Below are 20227 nucleotides of genomic sequence, written 5' to 3'. Positions count from 1 at the left end.
GTTTGTTGTTGAGTGCCAGGCACTGTTCTAGACACGTCCCCACATTTTCTCCTCGCTGCACCCCTCTGAGGTAGACATAATTATTACTCTTATTTTCCAGAGGATGGAAAAAAGATGAGAAAAAGAAATAGAAATACCTTCTTGAATATATTTTGTAACTCAAACCTACGTGTGGGTCCCAAAGGAGTCAAGTGCCTCTCAGCCTACCTCCTCCTCCTCAAATCAAAACAAGGCACTTCTACAAGAGCTGGTATAGCAGAGCACATACAAATGTGGCCTCTGCGGTCGGGTTCTAATCCTGGTTTCACTGCTTACTAGTTGTGCCATCTAGGAAAGTTATCTCTGTGTCTCAGTGGCCCTACTTGGAAAACAGGGATAAATAATCGCACTTACCTCACTGGGTTGGGATGAGGATGTGATAAATTGTTTGGTGTGTAGAAAAGTCCTCAGTAAGCATTACCTGTGACTATGGTAGTCTTATACCCCAGCCCAGCTCTAACTCCCTCTCCCCACATCCTTCCCCTCCCCACCACAGGCAACATTTCATTCATTTATGTTAGCAGGTATAAACGCAAATGCCTTCAGGGAGAAGAGAAACAGCAAGAAGTACTCAAGCCTACCTCATTTTATTACTCTTCGCCTGTGCTGTGCCTCACAGACATTGTGGTTTTTTCCATGGAAGAGCTGTGGCAATCGTGTGTCCAGCCATTCTTCCAAAATCACGTGCTCAGTTCGTGTGTCTGTGTCCCATTTTGCTCGTTCTTGCAATATTTCAAAATTTTTTTCATTATTGTATCTGTTACAGTGATCTGTGATCAGTGATCTTGAAATTACTTTGTAATTGTTTTGGGATTCCATAAACTGCTCCCATATGAGACAACAAGCTTCTCCAGTATGTGTGTTCCGACTGCCTCAGCTTGTTCTTCCTCTTCTCTCCCTCTCCTCTGGCCTCCCTGTTCCCTGAGACACAACAACATGGAAATGAGGCCAGTTGGTAACCCTACGGTGGCTTCCAAGTGCTCAAGTGAACGGAAAGGTCACTGTCTCTCATTTTAAATCAAAGCTAGAAGTGATTAAGCTTAGCGAGGAAGGCATGTTGAAAGCCGAAATAGGCCCAAAGCTAGGCCTCTTGCATCAAATATTAGCCAAACTGGGAATGCAAAGGAAACAGTCTTGAAGGGAATTATAAGTGCTAGGCTATGGATGATATGTAAATGAGGCAGGCTTACTGCTGATACGGAGAAAGTTCGAGTGGTCTGGAGAGAAGAGCAAACCAGCCCCAGCATTCCCTTAAGCCAAAGCCTGACCCGGAGCAAGGCCCTTGGTCTCTGTGATTCTGGGAGGGCTGAGAGAGGTGAGGAAGCTGCAGAGAGAAGTCTGAAGCTGCAGAGGCTGGTCCATGAGGTTGAAGGAAAGAACCAGCTCCGTAACAGAATATACAACGTGAAGCAGCAAGGGCTGGGGGAGAAGCTGTGGCGAGTTCTCCAGAAGGTCCAGCTACCGCAGTGGTGAACGCGGCTACACACCACAGCAGGTTTCCAGTGTAGACAAGACAGCCTTCTACTGGAAGAAGATGCCATCAAGGACTTTCAGAGCTAGAGAGGATAAGTCAGTGCCTGGCTTCACAGCTTCAGAGGACAGGCTGACTCTCATTAGAGACTAAAGCAGCTGGTGACTTGAAGTTGAAGCCAAAGGTCACTGACCATTCTGAAAATTCTAGGGTTTTTAAAAATTGTGCTCCATCTACTCTGCCTGTGCTCTAGAAATGACACAAGGTATGGATGACAGTCTGTCTGTTTACAACATGGTTTACTGAACGTTGAAGTGCACCGTTGAGACCTACTGCTGAGAAAAACGATTCCTGTCAGAACGCGACTGCTCACTGACAACGCAGCCGGTCATCCAAGAGCTCTGACGGAGACATCAAAGATGAACCTTGTTGTCGTGCTCGCTGACACAACAGCCATCCTGCAGCCCCTGGATCACGGAGTCATTTTGACTTTCAAGTCTTATTTTTTTCTTTTATTATTGTTAATACTATTTTTAATATTTTTTTCTTGTATTGAGGGCTGACCTGTAATAGATTGTAGTGAGGGAGCTGTTCTGCTACATATGAAACTCGGAAGGTCTTATATTTCAATAAATGCATTTTGTAAGGTTATAGCTGTCATAGATAGCAATTCCCTTGATAGGTCTGGGCTAAGCAAATAAAACCCTTCTGGCACGGATTCACCATTCCAGATGCTTTTAAAATATTCATAGGAAGAGGTCAAAATATCCACATTCACCAGAGTTTGGGATAAATTGGTTCCCACCCCGCCCCCAGGAGGACTTGGAGGGGTTCAGGGCATCTGCAGAGGCAGTCACCACAGAGGTGGTGGAAACAGCCAGAGAACTGGAGTTAGAAGTGGGGTGAGAAGATGGGACCGCACGGCTGCCATCACATGATCCAATCCATGTGGTAAACTGTATTGTATTCTTTTAAGAAATTGCCACAGCCACCCCGGTCTTTAATGGCCACCGCCCTGATGAGTCAGCAGCTCAACATCATCAATATCGAGGCAAGACCCTCCACCAGCAAAAAGATTATGACTTGCTGAAGGCTTGGATGAAAGTTCACATTTTGTAGTAAGGAAGTATTCTTTTTTTTCTTTCTTAAAGATCTTATTCATTTATTTGTCAGAGAGAAGGAGCACAGGCAGACAGAGTGGCAGGCAGAGGCAGAGAGAGAAGCATGCTCCCCAATGAGCAAGGAGTCCGATGTGGGACTGGATCCCAGGACGCTGGGATCATGACCTGAGCCGAAGGCAGCCACTCAACCAACTGAGCCACCCAGGCATCCCAAGAAAGTATTCTTTAAGTTGAGCTACAGACATTGTTTTTTTAGATAATGCTATTTGCACACTTAAAAGACTATAGTATAGTAAAAATATAACTTTTGTTTGTGCTGGGAAACCCCAACATTGATTTGACTTGCTTTATGGCAATATTTGCTTTATTGTGGTGGTCCAGAACCAAACCCACGACATCTCCATGGTATGCCTGTGTGAGGTGACACGTGGTTAACTGGAGACAAGACAGGCAACAGAAAATATGAAGGGCTTGCAAGGAACTAAACATGATAGGATTGTGTACAAGTATTCAAATGACAAAAATTAAAATACTGTGTGACCAAGTAGATTATGCTTGGTCCTTGAAGTTATGTGGGTATATTTTGTAGCTCACACACTCAGGCAGGCCCCAAAGAAGTCAGTTGTACACATACCCATCTTTCTCTAGGTACAGTGAAGGTCATGGTAAAGCTGATACAGCTACAAGTAAAAACAGGTTTCTAAACCTAGATAACCCCTTCTACGTTCTGGGTACAAAGGGGTTGTGTTTCTGTCAAATCTTTTTTTTTTTTTAAAGATGTATGTATGTATGTATATATGTGTGTGTGTGTGTGAGAGAGAGAGAAAGAACACAGAGGGAGAAGGAGAGGGAGAAGCAGACTCCCCACCGATGTCCTGCTTGATCCCAGGACTCCGGGATCATGACCTCACCTGAAGGCAGACGCTTGACCAACTGAGCCGCCCCAGATGCCCCTCAATCAGAGTTTAACTGTATGACACATTGTTACGAAATATCCCATTACAGCACTTAGAAGAATCTCTTTATATCTGTGCCTCTCCAGTGAACTTGAGGCGGGGGAGACAAGACATTGTGAGGTTCTGCAATTAGGATCTATGACCCCCTTGTGAATTTAGATGGTTATGACATTGCCTATACATACCTTTTGATAATTCTACCAGGAATCCATTTTTAAAAAGGCCCGTTTTTATGTAAAATTAAGTGTAAAGCTGGCAGCCTCTGTTCCTGTGACATTTTAGGATTCATGGATGAAGAGGCATGTTGGTGGGCAGTGTGGATGGAGGCAGGGCTCAAATTCTGGCACAATAGATCTATTTCCTGGAACAGAATAGTAGATGGGGAGGGCAGGATTACAATAGGAGTTTACCCAAATAGGCAAGACAGGGTCTGGTACCATGGTGACACTTGTAGGCCCTGGGGTCTAAGCAGAATAGAACACAGAAAGAATTCAGGTGGGTGATATTTCCTAATCTTTGGCAGGGAGAGGGAGGCACTAAGCACTCCAAGTACCTGACTGTGTGGTGGTGAAAAGCAGGGTCCTAGCTGCTGGCTTGGGTATCAGGGCAAAGAGGGAGCGCCCCAGCTTCCATGGAGGTAGGTCCCTGGAGAATCAAGCCAGCAACTATGGGACTTGGCTATATTCTATTTGCAATTTTTTCCCCCTAGCAAGCTTATAATGGAAATCACTATGGAAACAGCATTCATGTACCAGAACTCTGTTTTGCACCTAAATTTTGTTTGCTTTGTTTTGTGTTTCAAATGCTTTGAACCTATTAGGCAAGGCATATCTGATTTTTGGAGGTTTATCTGAATTCACATCCTCAGCCACACTGAAATAGGGGAACCCAAAAAGCACCCCATCACTGCAGCTCACCAAATGGGAAATGTTACAGGCTTTCCAACATAATAAAGTTGTTCTACTAACTTGAACTTCTTTCTCAGATAGGAAGAAATAAAGCTGAGTTTCCTGACATAAAGAACAGGATGCATTGATGTATTTTATAAAAGTAGAAGAGAGGAACCGTACCCTAGCTGGCCCAGCTTAAGTATTTCTCACAGGACATTTTTTTTTTCACTCAGGAGACTTTTTGTCTATGGTAACATCATCATCAGTGTTGGGCTGAGATTTTCCCTTTTGCAACTCAACTTTCAGAACAAATATATTTAGATACTATATTTATAAACATATTCTAAATTTATGGCCAGCAGGGAGGCGGGAAGGCAGCTTGGCCCCCTTTCCCCATTACTTGTCTTTCTTCCTAATTCAAGGAGCTAAATATATATCATTTTTAATTATCTTTTGTTAAGTTATGGTGTTTTGACCCAGGTGATTCACCCACTGTATGTCAAAGAGATAGACCACCTGACATTTTTGTTAAGTGCTTGGGATGTTGGATTACCCGGGTTATTTCAACTCTACGAAGGTTTCCTCCCACTCTGCCCAGAATTACCCAGATCACCTCCGTTTTCTTTCTGGGGAGTGGGGACCAGCTGTCCCCTCACCCTTAGCGGAGGCTGCGGGTCAGTCCTCTCCCGGACTTACCCAAGTTGCCCCAGCCCATGCAGCAAAAGGACGAGCCCCGCCCCCCCCTTCTCCAGCGTTCCCTGTCCCCCCTCACCCCCCACCCCGCTCTCCCCGCAGCCAAGGCTCTGGTGGCGCTCGGGCTCTAGGACCGCGAGGGACGCGGGCGGGAGGCGGGGTCCGGCCGAGCGCGGGGTGGGGCCGCGCCTGAGTTCCCCCGCTCGCGCGCTCCGGGGCCGTAGAGCCGCGCGCGGAGGAGTGGGCGGGGCCGCGCGGGGAGGTCTGGGCGCGCGGCGGGTGGGCGGGGCGCGCCGCTGGGCCAAGCAGCTGCCGGGCAGGCCGGGCATTAGGGCCTCGGCGGAGCCCGCTCCCCAGCGCGCAGGGCGGGGTGTACGGGCGGGCGGCTTCGCGGGCAGGCGCGGGCCCCGAGGCAGCGGCTGCGCCCTGCGCCGGGGAGGAGCCGGGGGCGGGCGGGCGAGCTGCAGGCGGGGACTGGGGCCCGAGGCGGGGAGTGCCGGAGCGCCGGCGGCGACGACGGCAGCGGCGGCAGAGCAGGCTCGGTGCGTGGGTCCGTGGCGGCTCGGGGTCCGCCCGCGGGCTGCGGTGCGAGCGGGCGGCCCGGCTCCTCTCCTCCCCCGCCCGCTGCCGCCGCTGTGATTGGGTGGAAGATGGCGTTGGGCGGATGGAAATCCTAATGACAGTCTCCAAATTCGCCTCCATCTGTACCATGGTAGGTGCGGCGGGAGGGCGGCGGGGGCGGCCCCGGGACCCCCGCGGGCGGGCGGGCGGCGGCTGCTCGGCCCTTGTCCGCGCCCCTTACACGGGCGGCCCGCGGGGCCTAGCGTGGGGGCCCCCGCGGCCCAGGCGGGGGCGGCTGGACGGCGGCGGGCGGGGAGCGCGGTGAGGTACCCGGCGAGCCCGGGCGGCGCGGGGGCGACCGTGGCAGACGCGGCGGGGCGCGGGCACCGATCGCCAGCGCCCGCGGGCTCGACTGTCCGAGTCTTCCCGCGGCGCCGGGGCGGAGCGGCGAGGCGCACCCCGAGCTGTGGGCGCACGGCCCCCGGCTGGGGTCGGAGGTGGAAGGACGCGGGGCAGCGCCTCTCCATTTCCGTCCGGCGGTGCGCCGAGCGGGGAGGCGGCCCTGGGCGGGGGTGGGGGGTCCGCCGGCAGGAAGGCAGGGTCTCATTCCTGCCGGGAGAGGACGGAAGTCAGACGCAGATATCCTCCGCGCGCCTTTGGCGACGCCGAGGCCCCCACCCGGTGCTTAGGGGAAGGGGGTGTGTGTGTGAAGGTGGAAACTTTAAATAAGTGCTGTTGAAAAATTTTCCCATTTTCGGCTCTTCCTGAGCAACGAGCTCTCCGTTTTCCAGCCATGTGTCCATGCAGCAGTCTCGGCTTTGCGAATCCGCGTTAATCTTGAAAACCGCTTAAGCTTCCCGGTCGATTGTTTACTTGAATACATCAGACGCATCTGTGTGTGGCTGGAAGTACTTCTCTGTACGGGGACGGATCGTGAGGGTGGTTCGCGTTTCGTTGGGGCATTTAAATAGACTGACGGAAAAGTGCTTCTGCCTGTTGCAAAGTCCCGAATTAATTACAGCAAAACGTGGGTGCGTTTAAATCTTGGTGTTTTCGTGATTGGCCAGAAGGGCCCCAGTTTTTCCACACGATGGGGCAAATTGGTTTCATTAGGTACTTCGGAGCTTACAACGAGGGATCTTAATTGTGAACCCTCACAGAAAAAAAGTTATTCTTTGCAGTGTGGGCCTACCGATTATGTTATTAAAGACATCTGAAATCTTTCCTTCTGCTCTTACTGGCCCTTTTTGTGCGTCGGATTGCACAAGGAGATCCCCAGCAATCTTCGATTTAAGGGTAGTACATTTTATATGGCTTTCTTTAAGGAGTGATGAATCAGATTGGAAAGGTGCTTTAGAGGCAGATTCCATACTGCACGCTGAGGAACAGTACAAAAAAATGGCTGAAGTCAGGTGGAATTAAAATCTACAGTATTAAATCATGTTGAAGAGTGAATCACTGAAGAATCCATTTCCCCAAATGAATGTTTGTTCTTTTTCACAATTTACATTTTAGGAAATCATTGATATTAAAGGGACTATATTAACAACGATTCCCCAGGATCATGTGGATTAATTATTTTTAGATATGCCAATTATGATCGTATTCTGTTTCAGAAGGAATGTGATAATTCTTTGAAAGTAATAATCTTGCCAGATTGCTGAGCTACACGGATTATCTGGTCATAGTTCATTGTCAAAGTCTATTGCTTAGGGAGTGAGTGATGTTTTGTTACTCTCTACTCACCATTCACTCGTTTATCACTTGCTAAAGAAGAGAGACTGGCCTCAGCCAGTGAGGAAACAGTAGTGATCAGGGCAGTCCGTGCTCATGGTGTATATGATCTAGTTGAGGGACACAAACAGTATTCAGGTAGATATATTAAATATATATGCTCTGATTAGATTAGGAAGATGGGGAGAGATTTGCCAAGTCAATCGCCGAGTAAACGATTCTGATTGAAGAATGTCAGACTCAAGCTCTTTCTAGGGCTTTCACTCAAGTGTGTTGATTGGTTGCATGAGGTGTGTGTGTATTGTTGGTGAATATGGAAATGTCAGTGCCTGGTCAAATAAGATAGTTCCAAAACTAGTGTTAGAATTGGGTGTGTCACGGGGCGCCTGGGTGGCTCAGTGGGTTAAGGCTCTGCCTTCAGCTCAGGTCATGATCCCAGGGTGCTGGGATCGATGGAGCCCCGATGGGATCGGGCTCTCTGCTCAGTGGGGAGCCTGCTTCCACCTCTCTTTCTCTGCCTGCCTCTCTGCCTACTTGTGATCTCTGCCTGTCAAATAAATAAATAAAAAAATCTTAAAAAAAAAAAAGAATTGGGTGTGTCTGTAGTTCATATTTGAATGAATTCTGATGTACTCTCAAAATAATGCTGAATGTCTCAAAGTAATCTGTAATCTTACTCTTTAAAGAAGACTGCAACCCATCTTAGAAAATTGACGGTCAAGAAAAGTAAAGGTATTTATTTACCTTTGTGCCTTTGTAGATGCTCTTTGTGTAGGCTTTGAACACTCCGCCTTTGCTTCTAGTCTGGTGAGTTCTTCCCCATCTCTCAAGCTGATAGCTTTACTTAGATAATCCTACTCCTGTCTGTCCCCACCTCTATCACCCTCATAAGTTCTTGGAGTTTTGGTAACCTCAGTAGCATTTATTACACTTGCTGTGTTGTGAATTTTTCTCTTGTCTCCTTATTAGACTGAAGACCTTAAGGGGAAGGACTATTGTTTATTTCTGCAGTTTGGTGGGTCACTAACTTCTGCAAGCTAGAGAACAGTTTCCCAGAGGCCTCCATTTCTCCTACCTGAGTTTGGGGGAAGTGAGTTTGTTTAGCAGGATGAGGTTGGGGGAGTGGTGGGGGTGTGTGTGTTGGTGGTAAAGAGGAGGTGGTGTTGGACCTAAGAAGAATGATGCTTCTACTCAGAGGGTCAACATCTGTGAAAATATGGATTGGAATTTTATTTTAGAAATAGTAAAGTGTAGGGGCGCCTGGGTGGCTCAGTGGGTTAAAGCCTCTGCCTTTGGCTTTTGTCATGATCTCAGGGTTCTGGGCTGGAGCTCTGCGTGGGGCTCTCTGCTCAGCAAGGAGCCTGCTTTCCCCTCCTCCTCTGCCCACTTGTGATCTCTCTCTCTCTGTAAAATAAATAAATAAAAATCTTAAAAAAAATAGTGAAGTTTACCTGATTTTTTTTTTTTTCACTTGTCAGCTTAAGGTATCTGGGCAGATTGGCAATACCTTGACTGGATCGAGTAACTGTTAAGAACAAATCTCTTCAGATATGTCTTATTCTAGGTCACTGTTGTTCTGCTAATATGGGAAAAATCAGTTTTTCTGAAGTTAGTGTTGTAGCCTGACCCAAATGAGCGATTCTTTGTTGATGGGAGTGAATAAACTTGGAAAGCTACGACTAGAAATGTTTTTTGTTTTTTGTCCACGAAATAATATATTTTCAGTGTCACATGGTGGTGTTTGTTTTGCCTCTGAAGTAGCTTCGATTTCACACAGTAGTTACCTGATATTAAATAGTCTCCTTAATAAGTATGAAATGATGGGAAAAGTAGCCAGATACATGTAAGAGAGGCCTAGGTTTGGAAACCAAAGCTGCAGAGCAGTTTTGGGTGGCCTGGGACTGGAAGGTGGTAATAAATACATGGGTCTTGCGCTGTTCCTCGAAGGCATCAGCGCCACCAGCTGGGATCATCACGTCCCTTCCTGCGTGGGTTGGAGAAGTCATGTTTGGAAAGAGATTGTTGAGGAGGGGGATTGGGTAAAGGAGAAGTTGTTAAGGGTCGACGGTGGTAGATCCTGGGATGGCACTGGCCTGGCTGCTTGCCCACTCCCAGTCACAGCACGGGGAAGTAGAGCCATCAGAACGTGGGAGGCCAAGGCCCCAAGTTTGTGCGGGTCCGACAGGTTTACTTCTTAAAAGCTTGTCCCTAAAACAGCATCCTACACGCGGTGACCTTTAAACTCCTTATTGAAGCAAAGTCACAGGTGAAGGTGGCTATTTGTCTTTTCTCATTGTTTTGAGTCTCACTGGGGTCACTCAGTAAGAGTTAAGAGTTAAGCCTCTGCCCTGTTGATTGTCAAACCCCCTCCCAGGGGGTCGGGGGTTGGGGGTGTGAGTGTGTGTGTGGCTGCTCTCCTCTTCATGTAGTCCGAATATTGTATTAAATAATAAAATGCTTTGTTCCTTCTCAGGAAATAGGATAGATGTAATTCTTTTATTAGTAAAATAATTTTTATTTATATTTTATTAGTAGAATAGTACTTCTATAGTAGGAACATTCAAAGTGAGTTGCCATTATTTTACTCATTTTTGCTGTTTTTACTATAAGCATTAATTTTAGACAGGAAAATTTCAAAAAGAAGGATTTTTTTCCCCCTCATGTAAATGGTTAAGTACTGATAAGGAATGTTTGAGCATGTGTTTGAGGAGGCTTAGTGGAGAGATCATTTAGAATAAGTGTTATAAAAGGTTTATTTAAGCTTGCTAATCTGATTTTGGCTACAATACCTTTTGGTTATTAAAATGATGTGTTCTCATTAGAGAAAATTTGGCAAATATTTTATAAAAAGCATTTGAAAACTCTTACTCAAAAAGAAAATAACTGCGTTACCTCCCAGAGCATATTTTGTCTTAAAAAAAAAAAAAAGCTTGGGCTACTGGGTGACTTAGTCAGTTGGGCGACTGCCTTTGGCTCAGGTCACGATCCTGGAGTCCCAGGATCGAGTCTTGCATCAGGCTCCCAGCTCCACCGAGTGTCTGCCTCCCTCTAACCTTCTCGCCTCTCATGCTCTCTCTCACCGTCTCTTTCTCAAATAAATAAATAAAATCTTTAAAAAACAAAAAACTTAATCAGCCTTATAGATAAAATTTTCCATTTCAGTTTTCCCCATGAATGATTGTCTTGCTGGCTTTTAAATTTTGTACAATTGCAGGATAAGCATGGAGAGTTTAATGTTTAAAATGATAATATGGCAAGTTTGTTAATGCACAAAGGTATGGCGATAGGCTACGACGTTGTATATAATTAGTAGAAATGGAATTTTGTAAATGATGATGGGTTTATTCTAATCTTAGGTACTTAATAGTTATCACAAAGATAAGACCATTGGGATTTGAAACTTTTAATATGTTTAAAAAGTATAGTTTTAAACACCATATTCAAGTGTGTGGAATGTGTCTGAGGACTGGATTTATATTATATCATGTGGTTTTGCTTACCTTCTGCTTCTAGCTAATCTTTATAATCTCAGAGCAGTTTAATTATTTACCCTATCATGATCCATGTGGCTAGTTTTAGCCAGGCTTGATCACAACACATCTAGTTTTATTTGATTCCCAGCTTTTGACCAGGTCCCCCAGAGATGGAAAACCTCCATTTTGTTACTTGGAAGTTTCTTCCTTCCTGCCTTTGAAATAATTTTTATTCTAGTTCTCCTGAAACTTCTGCTGTCTCAGGAAAGATTATTTAAGCACTAGTTCACTTAGTAGCATTAATCCTTAACAGAAACCTTCATTTTTCCAGATTTAGATGGTCTGATTTAAATCAGATAGTCTAACCTAAAATCCAATTTAGATTTTCTTTTAGTAACTTAATCCCAGAAACTTAATGTTTAATATTTTATTATGTATCCTACAGCATGGCATAGTAAAAAGAGCAGTTAACCCAGAAGATAAATTTTAGATACATTTGTACGTTTGTTTCCTTCCAGATCTAAAACCGAATACTTTGATTCCTTCAGAGTTTATAAATTATTACCGATATCATCAGTATTTTGGAACCTCTAGTCATGTTTTATCTATTAATTTTTTTCTTCTTACTTTTTGACTACCTTCACCCCTTGTACCTCTGCAGCCATCAAACTGTTCTCTGTATCTGTGAGTTTGGTGGGTTTTTTGTTTGTTTGTTTGTTTGTTTAAGATTCCCACATATGAGTGCTCATAGGTATTTGCCTTTCTCTGTCTGATTTACATCACGTAGCATAATGCTCTCTAGGTCCATCCATGGTGTTGCATATAGCAAGATTTCATTCTTTTTTCTGGCTGAGTATTATTCCACTCTGTGTATGTACAATAATTTCTTTTATCAATGCATCCATTGATAGACACTTGGTTTCTTCTGTGTCTTGGCTATTGTAAATAATGCTGCAGTGAACACAAGGGTGCAGATACCTCTTCAAGTTAGTGTTTTCATTCTCTTCAGATAATTGCAGTGTTATGGTAGTTCTATTTTTAATTTTTTTGAGGAACGTCCATACTGTTTACCAAAGTGGTTATGCCAGCTTACATTCCCACCAGAAGTGCATTCCCACCAATAAAGATTCCATTTTTTTCATATCCTCAACAATACTTTTTTTTTTTTTTTTTGGTCATACAGTCTAATTGATATGAGGTTGGACCTCATTGTGGTTTTGATTTGCATTTCTTTGAGGATTGATGATGTGTATCTTTTCATATACCTTTTGGCTAGCTGGAAAAATGTTCAGATCTTTTGCCCATTTAAAAAAGTCAGATTTTTTTTTTTTTTTTTTTTTTTTTTTTTTTTTTTTTGCTATTGAGCTGTTTGAGTGAGTTCTTTATGTATCTTGGATATTAGTCCCTTAACCAGATACATGATTTGCAAATATTTCTCCCATTTAGTAGGTTGTATTCAGTCATGTTTTAGATTATATAAGGAGCATGGAATTAGATACAGTTAAATGTGAATTATGTCTAGTTCCCCAGTTTTGTGCATGGAAAATTACAGTCCAAAGTTAATATATATTTCTTCCTTTAAAAGCATTTTGTGGAGGTTAGGGATACCTCCATTTTATTCATTAACAGGCTATTACTATGTAACTATTTACTCATGCTTGAACATTTTTTCTCTTCCAGTACCATTAAAACCAATTTTGAATTGGTGCCCTTTTTGAGAGTCTACATTTGTTTCCTTAGGTGTGAGTGCAATCTTGGACAACTTAATTTTCTGTGCTGTGGTTTTCTTATCTGTAAAATGGGAGTAAATGATACTTGGGTTCATAGCAATCACTTTGTAATGGTGGTGGTTCTTTATTACCCCTATAAAGTGATTTGTGCCCTCAGTGTGGAAAGGACTCTTTGACGCTACTACTGATTCATGTTAGCTCAACAAATATTAGTAAGCAAAATTGAAAAATTTGTTTCATGAAATGCAATTACTGCAGTTTATTTTCAGCACAGGAAACCGCTCATTAATAATATATGCCTCTGAAAACACAGATTTATTTCGAAGTGGATTAGATTATGAATTTGTAAACTAAGAATGGAAATGATCTTTCTCTGTTTTAAATAGTTTGTAGAAAGATTTTATTCTTTTTGTCTGGGAATAGATATGGTTTAATTTGTGACATTCTCGAACATTTTTGAGAAGTTTAGGTAAGTTGGGAATACTACTTTTAGACGAAAAATCTTGCCTTATTTTTTATACTAAAAAAAAAGGCACCCCAACTTTTTGTCACTGTTAGAACGACTTGTGTGTATCCAAGTCAGCTTCAGGCCTTATTTCCTTTTGTATTTTCCTATTGTTCCTGCCTCTGTCCTTTCCTGCAATAACATCTCTCGTTGGCCTGCCGTGTAGTTACCCAGTCTGCTTTCATAACTTGTTGAAAACCCATTATTCTCTCCTTGTCTCATGGGCTGGAAAAGGGTTAAATATCTGTAAAGTGCTTTAAAGTGTTGTAAGAAAAGGGTAAATGTTAGTTGTTAGGAACAGTTATGTATGAGTTGCTGCATTGAAAACTCGCAACCAGAGAGACAGTGTTAGTGTGAATACCTGGAATTAGAGTTTGATCATTTAAAATCTTATGGTTAGAATTTGTATTAGAAGGAGATGAAGGACACAGTTTATAGACATAATTTGTTTTGGAAGAAAACTATTAGTCTTCACTTTCACAAAGTTCCCAGTTGAGAAGAATTTTGTGATAGTGTCAAGTCCAAGATATTTAATAGGAAACATAATTGTGTGAGGTGCTGAGACTTTGCATATCCGCTGTGTTCACTGCCTTATGCTTTTCTGTTGCTTCTTTTTAAGAAAGATCATTAACTTTTTCTAGAAATTGTGGAGTGTCTACAGAGTGTATAAGCTTGCCTAGACTCCCCATCTGTAGTAATCCACTTGTCTAAGGCTGCATGCCAGTAAAAATTTATTTCCAACTTAAAACAAGAAGTGGATGTTTATTTCAGTGATAGCTGACAGATGTTCTTATTGAAATGCTTCATAGGTGCAGGAATCATCCATGCATTTCCTACTTGTGAATACTGGTTTAAATCACAGAATCTTTTAGCTGAGTTATTGACTGTTGCCTTTGATTTTATTTTGGTGTTTTAGTGACCTAATAAGTCTTCTGCCTGATAGTGTTTTTCATCGGGGGATGGGGAGAATTTATTAGCCAATAGTGACATACTTTGTTTTTTTGTTTTTTTTGTTTTTTGGTAGAGAGTGTTTTTTCTTCAGTAAGTACTTTAAGGAAGTATTATTGGAGAATTACATTAAGTTAGTTTTGGGGGGCGCGGTACTGAGACTACAAAGGTGACAATGGTAAGCCCTGGTCTTTACAAAGCTTCCCATTTAGTGTGTCCTGAATGGGTTCTGGTTGTGCTGAGAAAGTAATCCTCCTGGCCTCTAGGCAGCCGAGAGGCATTTGGATTGACCAGATCCATTGACTAGTCTCATCCAGTTGAGAATACTCTTATCTGTTTATTTTTGGGGGCTCTACAGTTACTACTCTCAAGAGAGAAGAGGACTTTCAGGAAAAAGGCTTCACAGAAGAGATTTGAACTTTGTGAAATGAAGTCATTTATTGTGTACACAAGGAGGGGTAGGATTCCAGATGTGAGCAAAGGTATAGAGTCATGGAATAATGTGCTATTTTTAGAGTCTGTAGTTCAGTTTGGCATGGAAAGAGTCCTGGGAGAATTTTAGGCTGGAGAGGAGGAAGGGGCAGATGCAGAAGTACCAAGAGAGTTTACCAATCATTGACTCTTATTAAAATATCATTAAAATATGTATTTAGCCTGAGAAAATAAAGTTCAGAGGAAAGTTGTTGGGATAATGAAACAATGGAATTGATAAAAATGTCAGTACATTGCATGGATTGTTAAAAGTTACTTGTATTATTTTTTTAAAGATGACGGTAACAAGATTGGGTATAATCACCACTATTCAGTGGGTGGTTAAAACCTGGTAAAGGTTTGCTCCTCCGAAAAACCCCAGCATTAGAAATTTTAAAGTTACATAGGCATGTTAAAAATGAAGGATAAATAAATACACACCCACCCTAGAGATGAATTTTCTTGCGTCCAAACCAACAGGAAATTAAACTGTATCACTCAGACTCTGAGAGCAGAAAAACAGAAAAATCAAGAAGCAAAATTAAAAAAAAAAAAGATCAACAGAAAATCCAGAGCTAGTTCATTAATTACAGTGAACCTAAATGGATTAAATTTATCTGTATTATAGTGAAAGGACTATCAAATTACATAAAAACCAAGATGTTGCTAAAAGAAACCTGCCTAAAACAAAAAGACAACATATATAACCATATATTCATGTTATTATACCTAAGAAAACCAACTGTATAGATTGATTTTGAGATATTTCAAAATCATTTCAAAGTTATTTCGTCCTCTTTATCTTTTCTCATAACTGTTGCCTTGAAGACCCATTTAGGGCTAGGAAAGCTCAAATGATAACCCCGTTTTCACAGATTGGAGAAACAGGTTTTAGGTTGTTCTCACATTCACTAGGGATGAGGTCTGAATTTCTTGACCCCCAAATCCATAATGATATCTATAAACCACTATGTTGAAGCTTTCATGGTTGGAACAAAATTGTTTTTCTTCTTAGAGAAGAATTTGGAGTTTTTGTCTCTTGACTTCCATGTTTTCTGTGTGTGGGGGAGTACCTTTGAGTCCCACTTCATTAATTATTGGTACTTGGATTTCAGCTTTGAAATGGAATAGTCATTCTCATTAGATCACATGAGGGGATGCATATGAAATGAGACAATTCATGTAGACATCCTTTGTGCTATAAAATAGAACCTAATGGGGCACCTGGGTGGCTCAGTGGGTTAAGCCGCTGCCTTTGGCTCAGGTCATGATCTCAGGGTCCTGGGATGGAGTCCTGAAAGACCCCTCCCCTAGAAGATAGATAGGATAACTAACCGCTTTTAAAGGTACATTGGTACAAGACTGAAATTGTCTCTGTTCAAAAGGACAATGTTTTCTTAGATCAATTGATCTGCTGTTAAGAAAATGTAAATGGTTTTCTCTTTTCCTGCCCAGAAAAACCAGTTTCTATGTTTTGTTTTATCAGGTGTTTAACATCCCTAATTATATTTAGGCATGTGCTTTAAAACTTTCTAAAATTTTAGCAAATGTTGACAGGATTTAAATTGTAAATCTCTTTAACTCCAGCTTTTCCTTGGTATGTGAAGTTGCTCATGAAGTACTACTGAACCAATGATAAACCTTGGGTTACATTTGGGAAAATGCTATAACTATTCTAGAGATTCTACGCACTTCCTAAAGTTTTAACGTTTTGAGAGATCACCGCTTGATATTGTAATTATGGGAATGTTATGTGTCACGGAAATTGTAACCTGATTTCCTTGCAGCTAAATTGTAAACTCTCCTCATCAACTCTAACTATATCCATTCTGAATTTTTGTCATTTATAATTGTTTTAATTCTCTTGCAAAATTATCTTCAAGTAGATTCCTATAAAGGACTTTCAGGACAAATACAGATATTTGATATGCTTGAAAATCCTAAAACTGAAATGGGTAAGAATTTCCAAAACTGACTAAAGCCGCATTCACCAGAATTAGTAACATGGGACTAAATTGGACTAAAAGATTACAGTGTTGTGTCTCTTAATGTTTTGTCTTACTTTAAACATTGCTGGTTCTCTCTACTGTTTGCTCTTATAGACTAGGGATACTCCCTCCTACTCATCTGTAACTTACAGAGATGTAAAAGTGCTCATTTGTAAAAGTGCTCAAAGCATTCACCTTTTCTCTCTATCTGAACCCTCTGAAACCAAAAGGTCTTAGTAAGTATTCTTTCTTCCATGGCAATCAGTCATTTGCATAAGTTCAATAAGAATCTGTTCTCCTTGTAACAGGAAAGAATTGGAAACACGGGTTATTTTACCAAGGCTTTGACTGGGATGTCATATTTGAAAAGACTCAGATATGACCAGACAGCTTTAAGGAACTAAGGTTGACTTTATGAAACCTGGAGCCATAAAGCCCCTTGGGACTGTTAGCCTGATACCTTGCTTACAGAGTTCCCAGGTGAGTAAAGAATGTCACTCCTTGGTAGGTGCGGAGACTCAGAAAAGGAACTCGCCCAAATCGACAGGTATTGCAGGCATGCCTGATGGCAAGTACAGGGCTTGGCTTCTGGCCCAGAGAGGCTACTAAAAGTTCAACCTAGAGATTCCTTATAAGAAGTTCCAGCAAAGCAGATTCTAAAAGATCTATATGATCACACTCAACTGTTCTTGCTGAGCTTATGTAAATAATTAGGCCAAGTTTGTTAAAACTGGACTTGTTTCACAAGTGAATTAGTCCTGATTTGGCTATCTTTGTAAATGAGGGTTATTTTAGAGAGAAAAATTGTTTTAGTAACACACCTTTATGGATGTTAAAATCTAGATTTGATTGTATTTAAATGTTTACCTAAGCTAAACAATTTGAGGTAAACTTCAGAGAAGTCGATCTTATTATTTTGTGGGGATATTAGCAGACCCCACAGCACATGATTAAACAACTGGAAAATGGGATTGATTCCCCTACAATTGTATAACTTAACTAACACCTTATGTGTGGCTGGGATAATGAAATTGCCTAAAAGCCACCATACCACACTCCATAGGATTAACTATGGACTTGTGGAGATAATGGATGACCCCACTTTCTTTATGAGTGGATTGGATGATGCATGGGGGACTCCCCTTATCTCTTGACAAGTTTTCTCTCACTTGCCAGTGATCCTCTGTAATCAGGATATTGTTACGGCTGGACCACTCAAAGGTCTTCTTATTGGTTTCACCCCTTTGTCATATTTATCCTAGAGGCCACCTCTGTTGAGGTGCAATTGCAAATAGATGCTTTAGCAAAACCTAGAACAGCCTCCCTCATAAAAGAGCCTCAAAGTTCACTATGGGACAGTCCCTGACTGTAATGATGTCACATCAGGTCCAGATTTGTCTTAGGGATAAGTCTCTCTCTCTCTCTTTTAGTGATTGGTTAAGTTCCTGGTTTGAAGGAGGACTATGGCCAAATCTCCTTCTCGGGCTTCTCATTTTTATCACCTCATTAACCTTAATATGTTGCTTTGTTCAATGTTTCTCTACTTGGTGCCGAGACTCCATTGCTGCAATGACTTTACCATGACAGATGATCCTTGTCGCGTGAGAGGACGCCTCTTCACTGTCAGCACTGGATTCGGCTGCCTCCGCCTTTCGTAACTCCCCTATACATTCCTCCACTGATCAATATTGACCCCAGTAGGTAGGGACAGCTCTACGCCCCTATTCAGCAGGAAGAAGTTACAGAAGATGAGACCTTCCACCTTCAACCACCTTAAAGATTTAAGAGTCAAAATTGTTCAGGGGGAAATGATGAAGGAGCAGGAGGCTGGCTGAGGATGGAGAAGGGGCTGATGCCTTGCACCCCCTCTTCACCCTTCTCCACCGCGAAAACTGGTTCAACAGATTGCCTTGGCTTACTACTTTGTTGTCATCTATAACGGGCCCTCTCATCATTCTGTTATTAATTCTAACTTTTGGTCCTTGTGTCTTAAACAGGTTAGTACAGTTCATTAAAGATCGCCTGTCTGTTGTTCAGACTATGGTACTGACACAGCGATACCAACTCCTCAAACAAACAGAGCCCCGGACTAGCTCAATGCAAGGGCAGGACATGCAAGAACAAGACGAATGGATAGAAGATTCTATCCATGATAAAGAAAAAGGGGGGAATGAAAGACCCCTCCCCTAGAAGATAGATAGGATAACTAACCGCTTGTTTGCTTTTCTGTGAACCGCTGGCTTTTAGGCGTAAATTAGGTTATTAATTGCTTATTAATTGCTCTTTTGCCCTTCTGTAACTGCTTGGCTAATAGAAATAATAGAAGACGCCATGATGGCATTCCTACCTTCCCCCTTCTTGTTCCCCTTTCCCGCCTCTCTCCTCCCGCGCGGGCCCTCAGAACCAATCAGCTTGTTCCCCCTTCCCGCCTCTCTCTTCTTCGGGCATGGGTCCCCAAAGCCAATCAGCAAACTCCAACTATGCCTTTTTCAAAAGTTCTAACTGTCAACCAATCAGTTGCGCCCCACCCAAAACTTGTTTGTACCTGTCTATAAAAACCCGGCACCACCCCAGCCCGGGTGTGCTCAGCTAGCAGGAGCTGCTGACCACCCGCTGGCGCGCGCTGACCACCCGCAGGCGCCTGCGTAACAATAAAGAATCTCTTGCTGATTGCATCCAGTGGCAGTGTTGGATTCTTGGGTAAGGGAATCCGCCGGTCTTTCAGTCCCACATTGGGCTCTCTGTTCAGCAGGGAGCCTGCTTCCCTCTCTCTCTCTGCCTGCCTCTCTGTCTACTTGTGATCTCTCTCTGTCAAATAAATAAATAAAATCTTTAAAAAAAAAAAAAAAAAAACCTAAAATCAGTATATGACCGTTATTGATAGGACTCCTTGTCCTCCTAAGGAGAGGATGGAAGGCACATTAAGGTGCCATAGTCCAAGAGTTACAACAGGCCTCACAAGTTTGCTTTCACAAAGTGTAGTCATGTCAGAGTTTGAAAATGAGTGTTTTGAAGTTCCTGGTCTTAGGATGCTCAGGTGACTGATGAAGCAAATTTCTAAGTGGTGGTGGTTGTTGTTCTTCTTCTAAAGATCATTTTAATGATTCATAAATATATGGTTAATAGAGGTTTTATTTGTTTGATTTTTGTTTTTGTTTTGTTTTTTCCTGATAAGCTATCTGTGGGTTTGGCTCTTCTATTAGCATACAATTCACTGAATTATTTGTGCTGTGAGGGTGTAGTTAACTTCTGATATCAGCAAACTTTCTGTAATTCACTTCTAGTAGCAGTTTTTTAAAGTTCTAAAATTATGGAGAGTAAATGTTAATTTCTACAGTATTGGTCCACCTGGATTTTTCAGGGATCCTTGACAAGAGAATTTTTGTAATTCTTTTAAAGTAGAATCTTACAAAGAACCCATCTCAGCACAAATAAAGCAAGCAGTGAAGGGGCAAGGAGAGACTAAAATAAAAGCCATCTGTTCTTTGGAATGATAAATATGTTTGTAATATGAGATTCTGTAGGCAAAAACATTTATTCTGATTTGTCTGTGATTATCTCAGGCATTATAACTGAAGAAGTTACTATCTTTTTTCCTAGAATGTTGTTCCACAGTTTTTTGCTGATGTCAGACAGATTCCCTGGTG

At 42.5% G+C, this 20227-nt stretch overlaps 1 protein-coding gene across 2 annotated transcripts in view; it reads left to right on the top strand.

Moving 5' to 3' along the window:
* Window positions 1-5464: 5464 nt before the first annotated feature.
* LOC106003338 (ubiquitin carboxyl-terminal hydrolase 12) overlaps window positions 5465-20227 on the top strand; it is a 107012-nt gene continuing 92249 nt past the window's right edge. The window contains exon 1 of one of the 2 annotated variants that reach the window (XM_045069697.1): window positions 5465-5882. In XM_045069697.1, the coding sequence (XP_044925632.1) occupies window positions 5835-5882 (48 nt within the window). In that variant the 5' untranslated portion in view covers window positions 5465-5834. The remainder of the gene's footprint in view (window positions 5883-20227) is intronic. The other variant, XM_045069699.1, reaches the window with a different exon arrangement.

The sequence above is a fragment of the Mustela putorius genome, unplaced genomic scaffold, assembly GCF_011764305.1.
Source record: "Mustela putorius furo isolate JIRA1106 unplaced genomic scaffold, ASM1176430v1.1 tig00003942_pilon_pilon_pilon, whole genome shotgun sequence".
Taxonomy (NCBI): domain Eukaryota; kingdom Metazoa; phylum Chordata; class Mammalia; order Carnivora; family Mustelidae; genus Mustela; species Mustela putorius.
The sequence above is the reverse complement of the archived record's forward strand: the minus strand, read 5'-3'. Positions and strand labels throughout refer to the sequence as shown.